Source organism: Vidua macroura, chromosome 1 (assembly GCF_024509145.1).
Source record: "Vidua macroura isolate BioBank_ID:100142 chromosome 1, ASM2450914v1, whole genome shotgun sequence".
NCBI lineage: Eukaryota > Metazoa > Chordata > Aves > Passeriformes > Viduidae > Vidua > Vidua macroura.
Genome location: NC_071571.1, coordinates 146,235,986 through 146,250,117, shown reverse-complemented (window position 1 = coordinate 146,250,117; position 14,132 = coordinate 146,235,986). Strand labels below are relative to the sequence as shown.

The window sequence follows — 14,132 nt, the reverse complement described above, 5'->3', positions numbered from 1 at the left end:
GCAGGTTTCATAATTAAAAAAAAATATTGTAATTGCTGAAATCAAAGTTTTCAAATTTGGCCATCAAGAAAAAGTATCTGACTGTATAATTAGGGGACTGGGAATAAAAGGCAGACTATTAATTCTACTGTCAAAGGGATGAAACAACTCAAGGAACTGTTGATACACATCAACCCAGACCTCTATGACATGAAAATGCAAAAAGAAGTATTAGTAGTCTGAACTCAATATCCAGTTCTAGAATGACATGTCAAACTTTTCACAAGGCATAAAAATCAGTTCAATTTCTGTTTACCAACGACACTGGAAACCTCACGGAAAATGAAATCATATTCCCCATTTTCTGTTCATTTGCATAAGAATTTCTCCAATTTTTCAGAATATAAGTAGACACTTTAGACAAGCAAAACAAGCCTTGCTCAACTCCAATCACATAGGATGACTTTCTTACCGGGTGGCGTTTTCCAACGCCCTGGAAAAGGATGAATAATCATCAGTTGAGTGTTCCAGGGAGTAATACCATGTAGCTGCATCTTCAATGAATGAGTTGGACTCTTCTCCTCCTAGAGAATTTTGCAGAGCCTGATAAAAGGCAGTTTTGCTGTTGGCTCTTCCTTGACTTTCTTCAAATTTCTGAGAAAAAAAGTGCATACATGGAATTCAGAAACAAAACCAAAAGATAAATTTTTTAGGAACAATGTAGGCTCAGATCTCCCTCTGCTGGAACAAGTCCTCTCTGCTGTGATCTCTGATTCCTAGGGGATTGAGTAGAGTACAGTCCTACTTTTGCTTTCCCAAAACTGTCACCAGTGAGAAATATTGGCTTCCCCTGGACACACTATAGTACAGAAACCCTGATCTAGTAGGTCCAAATCATAGGCACCAAGCTGTGCCGATGATCTCCAATAGTACAGAAATCTTGCTGGCTCTCATTAAAGGGGTTCCAAGGAACAGTCCTCCACTGCATATGTGTCCAGGGCTGCCTTTCTGATGATCTGAGGAAGGAAAACTAGAGGGGAGAGAGGGAGTTACTGTTCTTTTCCTTTGAAAATTCCAGAAAGCAAACATGCTGTGTAGGCCATTTCATGGCTATGTCAATCTGCCTCTTATGGGAACACCGACAAAGGAACATGGTTGCTCCAAGTTCCATATTTAGGTCCCTCCTGGAATAATATCTGCTTTAGACCTGGAAGAGAAATTCCATTCCTTCAAATCTCACAATGCAAGGAACAGCCATGATCTTCAAACTTTATAACCCTTAGGGCCTTTCAGAGAAACCAACAGAGAAATGCCCTTTTTCCTGAGATCTGTGACCTTTCCTAACATGTTCCCCAGAGCAAAGCGCCCATGACACAGTGACCACCTTCTATGCCAAACTGTGTATCCAAACATATTTTTACCAAAGCTAAACACTGCTGGAATTTTTCAACACATTTTCTTTGTGGAAGTTTTTTATGTTATCAATTGAAAGTTTTCACTTTTTGAAAAAATTATTTCAATTTCAGAAACAAAACAAGTTTGTGAAAAAATGAAAGCCTACCCTGAACTTTTCTGGCATCAAGTCCTTTCTAAAGAGGGCACTATACAGGTGCATATCGGTTGAAACTTGGATAAGAACTCCAGAGAAAAAGATCTTACAAACCACCTCTATTATCTTGGGCAGTCAGTCTGATGCAAACTAGGCCAGTGTCTGCCCAGTTTAGTTACTGTAGATGCTTTATGTATCATTTTGATGGCCCACAGCTGGTTTTCATCATGCTGCTAGAAGGTCTTTCCACAACCCTATACAGAAAGTACAGATGGAATTATACCTTTTCAGTAGATTCACAGAAATGAAAGGTGGAAAATAAGTTCCCATGTGCTGAGGCTGAGGTTTGTCCTTAGTATTCTAACGCTCTGTGCATTTTGAATAAGTGACTTTAAGGGATTTGAAAACTCTACCAAGTATCCCAAGGTCCAAGAAGATCTTGGCAATTTGCCTTGTATTTTTAACAGATTCTTCTTTTGCTGGGTTTTAGCCCATGCAATGTGAAAGAGTCATTTGGTGCCAGCTTTAGTAATACAGCTGTACTCCAAAAAAGATGGGGAGTTCACTCCTGACACTTCATGTGCACAAATGCCACATATGAAACTGCACAGCACTCTTGCCTGCAAAATCATTCAGCTTAAAACCAGCAAGGACATGCATATTCTTCTGCAGGAAATAGAAATGCTCACTGAAGACCTGACTGCAAGGTCACTGAATTCAAAAGCAATTTTTCCATCGCAGCTTTGGCACATATCAGTCCAGGTTCCTACTAAGCAGCAGAAGTATTGCTTTGTTTAGTTAAGAATTTCTCATTTGAAGACTGGGGTTAGCAGTTGTGGGTAAGAAAAGATACTTTTTTGTAGCAGAGCAAAGCCCCATCTCTTGTGTATAAATCAACCCATACAAGCAACTTTCATGCAGTGCTTTGATTTCGTTGGCTTTTTAAAAGGGATTTGTTAACTTGTTCTACTCTTGTCATGGACAAGACAAACCAGGGAGACACAAAATGAAAAAACCTTAGGGTATTGATTATGTAACCTAGGAACTTATCCATCACTCTTTCATCAATGGTCAAGTATCAATTAAAGGTTATGGTTGAAAATCACAGAGAAGGAGATGGATCATCATACAACAACATATGGTTAAGATGACAAACTCCCTGCCAATTGTTTTGTAAATGCCAAAAATTGGTGAAAATTAAGTTTAATGAATGATTTTTTAATTAAAAACAAACAAACAAACAAAAACAAACAAAAAAAAAAACCAAAAACAAAACAAACAAAAAAAAAAAACCCAAAAAACAAAACCAAAATAATTTGGTAGTTATTAAACACAGAAAGATCAGTTCAGGATAGGAAGTCCCTGAGCTATAAAGTGCTAGAGGTTTGAAGAGCTTTTACCAGAAGTATCAGATTTGCTTATCCTAATCTTACAGCAGCCTCTTTTAACCACTGCTGAAAACAGCATTTTGTGCTGAACTGCCCTTTGATCTGACTCAGGGTGGTCAGCCTTGGGTATTTAATGTCAGAAGTCAAGGAGAAGAGGGAGAAGTTTGGCTTGGCTGGACAGGGATCTTCTCTTGGAAATAAGGCAAAAAAGGAAGGTGTAGGCCCAGCTAAAGCAAGGTCAGGTGATATGGGAAGAATATAGAAATGCTGCTTGCCACTGTAGGGAGAGAATTCATTTGGCCAAAGCTCAAGTGGAGGTGAAGCTGCCAGAAATATGAAGGGCAATAAAAAGTTTTTTTTTCAAATATGCAGTGTAGAAATAACATGGACCCTTTCCAGAATAAAAATGGTCACTTTCCCCACAGGGACATGGACAAGGCAGAGATGTTCAATACATTCTTTGCCTCTGTCTTCTACACTGATGATGGACCATGAGGACCTCAGTGCCCTGAGCTAGAAGACCATGACTGTGAGAATGATCAACTCCCAGTTGACTCTGAAATTGTGTGTGATCTGCCCCAGCTGGATCCCTACAACCCTACAGGGCCTGACGGGATTCAGCTGAGAATGCACAATGAACTGGCTCATGTCATTCCAAAACCTCTCTCAATGATTTTTGAGCAGTCTTGGGAATCAGGAGAGGTTCCAGCTAACTGGGAGTAGGTGAAGATTGTCCCAATTTTTCAAGAAGGACAAGGAGGACCTGGGAAACTAGAGGCCTGTCAATCTCACTTCAGTGCCTGGTAAAGTTATGGAGAAGATTATTCTGGGAGGTATTGAAAAACACCTGAAAGACAGCACAGTCATTGGTCTCAGCACAGCTTCATGAGGAGAAAGTCCTGCATATTAAACCTGATTTCCTTTTATGACAAGGCAACCCACCTAGCTGATCTGGGAAAGCCAGTAGATGTAATCTCTTTGGATTACAGCAAAGCTTTTGATACTGTCTCTCACTTAAACCTGGACAAAACATCCAGCTTTCACCTGAATAGCTGTGATACATGATTGGTGAGCAACTGAGTCATGGTCAGGCACCATGGAGGGGGTATGGAATGGGGTGACAGCAGGCTGGTGACTGGTCCCTAGTGGGGTTCCACAGGGCCCCATCCTCGGCCCAGCTCTTTTCAGCATCTTCATTAATGACCTGGGCACAGAACTTGAAGGAAGTTTGCCACTGACACTAAACTGCCAGGGCAAGGGAGGGGATTGTCCTGCTCTGCGCTGGGGCAGACTCACCTCAAGAACTCTGTGTGGTTTTGGGCACCACAATATAAAAAAGACATTAGGCTTCTAGAGAGCATTCAGAGAAGGGTCACGAGGATGGTGAAGGGTCTGGAGGGGAAGGCATATGAGAAGCAGCTGAGGTCACTTGGTGTCTTCAGCCTGGAGAAAAGGAGACTGAATGGGAGACCTCATTGCAGTTAGAATTTCCTTATGAGGGGAAGTGGACAGGCAGGCACTGATCTTTTCACTCTTGTGAACAGTGACAGGACTCAAGCGAATGACGTGAAGTTGTGTCAGGGGAGGATTAGGTTAAATGTCAGGAAAAGGTTCTTCACCCAGAGGGTGGTTGGGCATTGGAACAGGCTCCCCAGGGCAATGGTCACAGCCCCAAGCCTGTCTGATTTCAAGAAGTTTTTGCACAATGCTCTCAGGCACAGGGTGGGATTCTTGGGGTGTCCTATGCAGGGACACAAGTTGGACTCAATGATCTTCCAACTCAGTGCTTCTGTTCTACAATTCTATGATTCACTGTGCCTATGTACGGGTTTCTGTGGTCTTCAAAATGCCCCCAGAGATCTGCAATTTTCAGAGTTTTCTCAGCAGTAATTTGTAATATTTTGAGGACCTCAAGACGTGTTGACTCAGATGAAAGAAAGCTCAACAGGCAGAGATGAATGATAAACAGAACTAGCATTTGTAAGATGGTAAGAATTTTCATCCCTCAAACCACTAAAATAGCACAACCTGAAACAATTTCTCAAGCGTTGTTTTAGCTACGGTATAATTTAAACATCTGACTTAAACATGATAGCCAAAACCAAAGCATTATGTTCAAAATAAAATTCCACCTTCTGGTCTGGTTGCAGCCTAGAGTTTCACTCTCACTTCTATGTGAAGAGTGAAAAGAGTTTATAATACTTGCATGCAACTTCACTCTAAGGTGATAAGATTTGCATCATGTCTCAAGTTTGCTTATATCCAAATAGCTAAAAAGTATCTCCTTACCATTTACAGGATCAGTACTAAGAGAAATCAGGATTAATAGAGCAAGTCCTTGACAGAATTGCCCAGCACAGTTATTCTCAGGAACTGGTGGAGAAAGTCAGTAGGGGTTAAATGTTTTTACCCCTCACTCTTCACACTGTCTACACTGGCATCAGCCATCCTAAAGACAGATATTAGGACTTAACCAATTCCATACGCTTGCCAGAGCACCTTTTAGCTGTGTTTGTCTACTGAAATACATGCACAGATCTCTCTGCAGAACACAGCCATAGGTGGACTTTCATCCCAGGGAGGTTTAGTTCCCTCTTTTTAGAACAGATGAAATACTTTGGGTGTAGTCAAAGGCAAACCAGCAATTATGCCTTGGTTTCCCAAGTTCAGTTCAGTGCTCTGTCCACCAGCTAAGCCTTCCCACACTCCTTAGTGTACCAGTAAAACCGGCTTTGGCTATTCCTAGAGAGGTGCAAGTGAGATTTACCTCAAAGGAACCCTTAAAATTAATTATGCAGATGATTAGGATACAGAGGGGATTGTCTCAAATCCTTCTCTGAAGTCTATTGTGGGGAGAGGACATTTAGCACAGGTTAAAGATCTCTTATGACATTTATGACAGAGGAAATGGGGTACAGACTTCCAAGTAACAACAACCATCTGCACTAGATTTTGTCACTGTAGCTAAATATGTCTGTGGCTTATTCAGGACTTCATAATCAGATTGACTGCAACCATACATGGTCATGGCTAGCACAGAAATGCTGCTGAGGACCTGGAGATTGCATCTTCACAAGTAGCTCAGTGATGGAAGGAGCATTACAGTTTCCCAACAATTAATACCCTAACTGTGTCAACAAGGGAGAAATCAGGAAACTTCAACCTTGCAGCAAGTCTTTAAGAAAACAGCCCAGACAGGAATAAAGACTGCTCAAAGTATCCATATTCCCTCAAGTCCTAAAAGCCTGAAGCCACAGGAAAATAGAAATAGAGGGAAATGTGCATTAAAAAAATCATCTGTGGATATGGCCCCTTCATATGGTTGAGTTGCACCAATTTACTGAGTTCCCTTCCAATCTTATTTTCTGCAAGCCTTTAAATAAAAAAGATATTTCTGATTTTATTTTTGGACAGGCAATATTTTCCTACTGAACTCTCGCTTGCAAGTGTTTTTTTCTTTTCATTTCAGTCTGACAGTGCTGGGATTTAGCACTTGTGCCTTTAATCAACACCATGACTTGTTGCAAAATTTTTAATACAACATGGAATTTCATCTCAATTTTGCAGACAACTGTCATATGCAGAAATAGTGGTAAAGGAAAGAATTTCACTTCCTAGTCTTCATCACAGGACTTGTAATGAGGTCACTGTGGTTTATTCCACTCTTAGAGGGTCTGGATCATTATCTGCAGGCCTCCAGCATCACACTATATCTTCTGTACCTTTCTCCTATAACTTTCTCTTGAAATTGATTGCAAAAGAGAAAAAGAAATTTAAAAAGAGCAGGAAAGTTCTGAAAGAGAGTAAAAAAGTAACATGAACTTTAATTCAGGTGGGCCATTAATTCTGAAGTAAAATGGTCTATGTGCTGTTGGCTACCAGCAAAAAGAAGCTGGGACTGACATTTCAGCACCTTCTAAGAGGTGAAATCTTGCAACAATCCTGTTGCAAGATAGCAACAGACAGTACAAAATGGATGAAATTCTTTTTGTTTTCACCAGCTTCTGTTCAGAAACCTTAGACCACACATCAGGCCAGTGCTGCTCCTTATAACAGCTAGTCCATACTCAGAATCATCTTTACAAGAAAATGTACTTCTAGGAGACAACAGAGGAAAAGATTGCTAAAAAAACCTCAAAATGTTGATTTAATCCTGCTACACAGTGAATACATTTATAGTTTAGTTGCTTTCATCTTTGTGAGATACTACTGAGATTGAAATATAAATAGGATTTTAAAGACAGTAGAACATAAATGCTAAATAACTTCTGGTCTCTTACCATTTTGTATCTTCCACAGAAATATTAATCAACACATATTATTTGCCATTAGTCATCCTGACCAAGACTGGCTGGAGAAGGACAATGCATTTGCATATTTCTGTGGAGCATAATTCACAACTTATAGAAATCAAAAAGCATCTCTCCAGGCTGCATGTGATTACTGTCATCACTGTAATCACAGAGATACCATCAGTTCATTAACAGTGAGTGTCTTCCTACCTTAATTGCCTTGGCTCTGCTGATGAGACCATCTTGTTGAGCACTTCCAATGAGCAGATCTACTTTCCGAAGCTGAGGGCGCTGCAGGGCTTTAGCCAAAGGTTCCCGGAGGTAAATTCCATCCATCACTGGACCCCAGTACTGGAATGGGCCACTTATAGCTAGCAGCTATGTTGGCCAAAAAAAAAAATATATATATATAAAAGAGCAAGAATTGTGCAGTTGATTCAGCTTATCCTTTAAATATGCTTAATTCACCTGATCTGAATCCCTTCAAGTGAACAAGTGACCAGGTAATGTAAGTGCAAACTCCTCATTGTCAGGAAACAATGATTTTGCTGACTGTCTCAGTAGGAGAAAGAAACTGAAGAGGTCAAGAGAAATGTTGGTCTTATAGTAATAAAACAGTTGTTTTAAACTAGGGATTGACTCCATGCTAGTCCTTATTGGAAAACTTATTGCAGGTGGGTGTGTTAATTTGTGGGTAAAGAATCCATCTCTAGAATTATTCATACTGCACCTTTCACAAGCCTCCCACTTCAAATACTGAACACTGACATCAGCTACAGACATTTGACTCTCCTCTACAGAAACACCCAGGGGCAGGCAAGAGGGAACTGAAAGAAGGGAAAAAACAATATTTAGCTTTATTTCAGGAGACATGATTAAAGCAGTGTAAAAGGAATTTAGTCTAAAGGAGAATCAAATTGTGAGTATTCATAGCTCAGAGCTGGATGTCATGGACAACAACTTCCTTCCACCAAAAATAGTCTAGTTCCTCTTTCACAAGGATTCAGACTAGATTATTTTTTAAGCTTTCTCACAGCTTTGTGTGAATGGAAACTTTTTGATTTCTTGCCAATGGCATATGCTTTGCTATGTTGTACCTTAGTTTGAGCATCATTGAGGACACGAGCAGGCAACTGGCGAAGGCAGGCTACAATTTCCTCACTGGTGGATGAAGGGCATCCCACATCTTCAGCCAGGGCTGCTGCTTGGGTTTGTGCCCTCCTGGTAGTAATTATAGATGCTGGAGAAAAAGCTGAGCCTCCCTAAAAAAAAAAAAAACCACAATATCAGTCAACATATGTTGTCAGAACACCTGGTTCCCTGGTGCAGGTACAAAAGATGAGAAGAAAAATCTTTCCTCCTGCAGAATGTAAAACCCTGGCTTTTAAATTAAAATAAGTGAGTTCTAAAGATCAAAGCAAAGGGGTGAAGGGTCAGTTAGGCTGTTTCCAGCTCTGCCACAGTTATTTTGGAAAAGATCTAAGTGTCTATATTATGTGTCTAACCAAATCAGAAATCTTTCTGAAAACTTTGGTGGAAGGACTAATTTCCAAACATTTGCATCAGTTTACTGATAATAACTGCTAAGATTAGCTCTGTCCTCTAAAAACCCCATAATCTGGATGCATGATATGAATGACCCCGATCTATTGAACTGATTAACGTACTTCTTACTGAATTTGCTCAAAGTATAACTACAAGTCTTGTAAAGCAAGTTCAAAAGAAACAAAAATCAAACAGTAAATTTTTAAATTGAAATTGTCTCAAACCTTTGAGCCCAAAGAACTCTGTGAAGCCCTGGCGAGCACCCACAGCAATTTTTATATTTCAAACAAGGAGAAAGGAGAAACATTGAGACAGGAGTAGATATAAAGAAGGAGCTGTGAGGCACATGAGGGAATGGAGAGCCCATCTTACAAGAGGATACTAGATGGAGTTTTATCATAGCTCTGATAAATAAGGACTGAGAGCAGGCATGAATTCCATAAAGAAGAGCTATTTCTACCTTGGGACAATGCTGGTACAAGGACAAATGAGCACTAAGTATTCATATTGAGTGCAAATCAACTTCAGCCAGAAACCAGAGATAACTAGCACAAGGAGCAGGGAGGGTCTGGAAGTGCAATGAACTGAGGAAATAGGAACAAAAGACTAAAGGAAACTGCAGAAGATTAACCAGAGCATGAAGATCAAAACCAGAGCACAGGCTACAGTTCAGTCTCTACCTCAGACTCTTCCTATTCTTGTTTCAGCTGTGCCAACATAGCAAATGTTCTTAACAAGAAAGGATGGCACAACGTTTTTGAGTAAACATGAAAACTAGTTGCTGCAAATGCAGATAAATTAGTTAAAAACTGATAAGATCTGACCTAGAACAGAAAGGTTGGAATAGCTCTGACATGGTTCGAATGACTAATTTCCAAACATTTGCATCAGTTTACTGATAATAACTGCTAAGATTAGCTCTGTCCTCTAAAAAACCCCATAGCCTGGATGCATGATATGAAAGATCCCGATCTATTGAACTGATTAACGTACTTCTTACTGAATTTGCTCAAAGCATAACTACAAGTCTTGTAAAGCAAGTTCAAAAGAAACAAAAAAACAAACAGCAAATATTTAAACTGAAATTGTCTCAAACCTCTGAGCCCAAAGAATTCTGTGAAGCCTTGGCGAGCATCCACAGCATTTTTTATATTTCAAACAAGCAGAGCCAGTGATACTAATGGGATACCATTACTCACAACTGGAGGAATTTATTTCCAAAAATAGTGAGAAAGAGGTAACTTGGGTTTGGGTGTAGAGACAGTCTTTTTAGTTCACTGCATGCAGAATTTCCAGTGATACTATGCAAGCAAAACTACCAGTTCTTTGCTTTACAAATGTACATCAAAATTCAGGGTCACTGTTTCTTCATTATTGTCAAAAAAAAAAAAAAAAAAAAAACACCAACCAACAAAACGAACAAAAAAAACCCAAAACAAACAAACAAAAAAACCTTCAGGAACAAATAAGTGAGGATAGAAGCTGGTATTACCTAGAACTAATTTTCTTTCTTTTTTTTTTTTTTTTTTGGAGCCTGCAGTTTTCACATTAAACAGAAATCTTCCCTAAACACTGAATTCACATTACAGGTGGGCTCAGGACAGAGAGAATAACAGAGCTACACTTAGCAGCTCCCTCTTTTCCTAAAAAAACTATAATTTATTTGTGTGATTAGTCCCAGAAACCAATAATGGGGGACTTGTGTACTTTAAAAAATAGCACTTCTTAGGCAGAAGCAGAAATATTGGAGGGCCTGTTTGTTTCCATTACATGACACCCATATTACCATCAACATGACAGAATCATGAATCAGAAAACCAAAAATCATGAGATCAGCTCAAGAATAACAAACACTGTGTTCTTTTTGTTAGTCCTCTGGTTTTTAATTCTCCAAGAATTCTCTTGTACCCATGAACACAAGAGCTAAAAAATTCCCTTTTAAAACTAACAAGTGAAATCTTTGCTGTTCCAGCAGAGTTGTTTTTCGAAAGTGAACCTCTAAAAAATGGCAAATACAATACAATTGTAGTCATTAGTCACTTTGTCATCACTGGGGGATCGTTTAGAAGTGATTTACAGGGAACTGAAGCCACACACACTTCTTGTTTTAGCTGTCCTTACAGATGGACCCACAACAAGGAGGAAGAGGAAGACAGAGGAAGTTCCATTGACATTTTTGACATCAACCTGAAAGTGTTCAAAAGTGCTAAGAAAAAGCAGTTACAGCTGTGTTACACAATCCACAACAGCACTGTTACACTGCTGTCCAAAATTCATAGGAATAGGAGGAACTTTACAGTGTTGAGCAATAGCACTTACTGCAACAAGTGATGGCATTGAAAATGGGAGGCAAAGCCTTCGGTACTATTTAGTTCAGGGACCAGGAGCATTGCCAGCATTTCTTAATTTCTATTTTCAACATTAGAGGTTCAGATACACAGTAGAAATTCAGATACCAGGAAATGTTGCAGCTCACAATGGTGAGAAGTTGATGAATCAGTATTACAATGAAGGTGAATTCTCACGTTGTTATCAGTGTGACCAGCTGAGCTGGGGCTCCTGCCTCTTGCAAACTTTTCTTTTGGGACATCAGAGCTCATCAGACTTTCATTGGTGCTATCCTGGCTATCTCACTTCTTCCTGCACAAGCTCTTGCTGCTATTCTGATGGGATGATAAAAAAGAATATACGGACCTCTGTTTGGTTTGTGTGGCCATGTTTTGGTAGTGAGGGAGTCTAAATGAAATAATTGCAGTGTTGTGAGGAAGAGTGAGAGTGGAAAATCCCAGATGGTCATAATCATGCTTTACTTCTCATTATCCTGCTCTGTTTAATTGGTAATAAATTAAATTAATTAAAATAAATTAGTTTAATTTCCCTGTCTTTGCTGGTAACCAGTGGGTGATCTCTCCCTGTACTTATCTTGACCCATGAGATTTTCATTTTATTTTCTTTCCCCAGCCAGCTGAGGAGGGCAGAGCAGGTTTAGTGTGCAGCTGGTGTCCAGGCAGAGTGAACCCACCACAGTGCTATCACTGTACTCTGTACCTCTGTCTCACAACATATCTGGAAAAGCCAATTGCCGTATAAGCTGCAGTGCTGGATGTCTTTTGATTCCTCATTTACTTTGGAAGCTCACTTCTGCAAAATCTTTCAAAAATTATTCAGAACACATCTAATGATTAGAAACTTCCCTGGAACTAGATTTTATCACCCACACTTTGCAAACCCAAATGCAGCTTCCTCTCCTCACATTACAATCTCTTGTTTTTTTTCCAAACTGACTTGAAAATTAAATTCTTTCTTGTCTCCTCAACACAACCACTCCCTGCAAGTGCATGGGGTTTCTCTGATGGCTGCAGCTAGAGCAGGCTTTCTGTGTGCCCTGAACCATGCTATAGGCAATGCAAACAGCAATTACAGTAACACCATCAAAAAATGAGATCAAAAGACATCTAATGCAAACAGTCAGAGCAAGGAAATGTCCTGAGAATTCTACTTTCCCAAAAGAGCCAGCTGTACAGCAATATTTTATTTGTTAAAAATAGGCACTCTCCAGGCTCAGATGCACACAGTTCCCAGCCAGAAGTATCTGTCAGACCATCTGGTTTGACCTCCAGGATAGCCAGGGCTCTTCCATTTCCTGGCTGCTGAGCTCAAGTGCTTCCTATCCCTTAAAACATGGTTTGTATTTGATCTTGCATGAAGCATTTAAGCTGGGCTCAGAGACACAGAAATGGACATTGCAGCCTTCTCCTTGGCAGTTTGTGCTTAAGGATAATTACTCCATGGACAGGCAACAGAACCTTGTTTCTGTTTGAGGGTGCCTTCAGTTTCAGTTAATGCCAGACTAAAGATATGTTTAAATCCTGGTTTTTCTCCCTGCAAAAATAAGCAAACTGCAACTAAACAACCACTGACTACTTTCACAATGAGTTCAGGAGATTATTCTTTAACAGATTGGATTTAAAATATTTTCAGAAGTTGTTTTCAATTTGGACTCTATTTGCTTCTTTCTTGCAGGGTTGTTTTTCAGTGTCCTTCACTGGTTTTCCTTAGATAACCAATTCTACATAGTGACCAGTACTTACAAGACACCAAGGCTGCAGGGCTCTCTGTGATGATATTAATCTCATTTTTCCAGGCTTTCATGAAGTCTGGCTTCAAGAGCCTGGAGAAGTAGAAAGCTTTGGGAACAGCTCAAGGAGTCTCTGTCACAGCTAAAAAGACATTTGGCAGACACCTGGCAAACACCAGCACAGGGAGTGTAACAGGGAATGGTCAGGTCAGTCCAGCAATGGAAGGGGGGACTGAGAAAGAAACATCATTCCCTCCATAATTGTCTACTAGACTGTAATTTCCATATAAAAATGGGGGGAAGGCAAGGGTTCTCTCTCTTATATCAAAAATAACTTTTTGAAGAAGGAAAATTTCTTTTTCATATATCAGCCTTTGCAAACCCCTCTTTGCTGACATCAGAGGCAGCCCTGCAAGGACAATGTTCCTCTCACAAGTGACTCACAGAGTGCCTGTGTCAGGTTAGTGACTTGAATAACAGGATATGAATATTTCTAAGATGACATATAAAGTCTCTCTTAATTCATACAAGCACTTTCTTCCATTTAGATGTAAACACTACCTTATCAATTATCCTGTTTGACATGAGGTATTAGCTAAATGCACAGAAAGGGTAAATCAGCTCTCATCCTTGCACAGGAACAGACAGCCACCAGCAACAGGCAGAAATGACACAGAAATGGAGAATTCTATCTACCACCCTCCACTGCAAACTCATCTGTTCCTCTACAAGCACGATACAAACAGTGCCTGAGATTTACTGTGTTTCCAGCAGATCATGTTCTATCAAGCAAGTCCAACCTGTCCTTAAGTGTGACCAATCTTTCCTGCTCAGTCCGAGACCTGTCCCATTCCCAAGTGCATCTTATTTCTTGTAAAGGCACAAAGACTGCCAGAGGCAGTCTAAGGCTGAGGGTGGTGAGAAGGATTGGGAAAAGGCTCTGCCTCTTCCCATTCCCACATGCAGACATCCCCTAACCCATGATATTTCAGTAATTGCAGACACACTGTTCATCAGTTCAGTGAATGCCATTAGTGGACATGCATGTCACATCCTTGTGATTTGAAGAAAGCAAGAAGGTCCTAAACAATCAAAATATAGCTGGTCAGGGTAACCATGGAGCTGTGCTTTAGACTGATTAGTTTATCAAGCTCCCTAGGGCTTTCCTAACCCTTCAAACTGAGGACTGCTGGTACAGCCTATCAAAGAGAAAGAATATTCTCCTGAAATTACCAATTTTGGGCACAGCTTTGGGGATTTGATCAGTGTTTCCTGGTTTCAATAACAGTTACACATCAGCT

The 14,132-nt window shown here is 40.1% G+C and overlaps 1 protein-coding gene across 1 annotated transcript in view; it reads right to left on the bottom strand.

Annotated features, from left to right (window-relative positions):
• The window catches only part of TG (thyroglobulin), a 141,213-nt gene that overhangs the window by 20,367 nt on the left and 106,714 nt on the right, over positions 1-14,132 (bottom strand). Inside the window, exons 42-44 of the mRNA XM_053996854.1 lie at positions 8,306-8,470; positions 7,419-7,586; positions 452-633 (exon numbers count right to left, since the gene is read on the bottom strand). Of these exons, the coding sequence (XP_053852829.1) occupies positions 452-633; positions 7,419-7,586; positions 8,306-8,470 (515 nt within the window). The remainder of the gene's footprint in view (positions 1-451; positions 634-7,418; positions 7,587-8,305; positions 8,471-14,132) is intronic.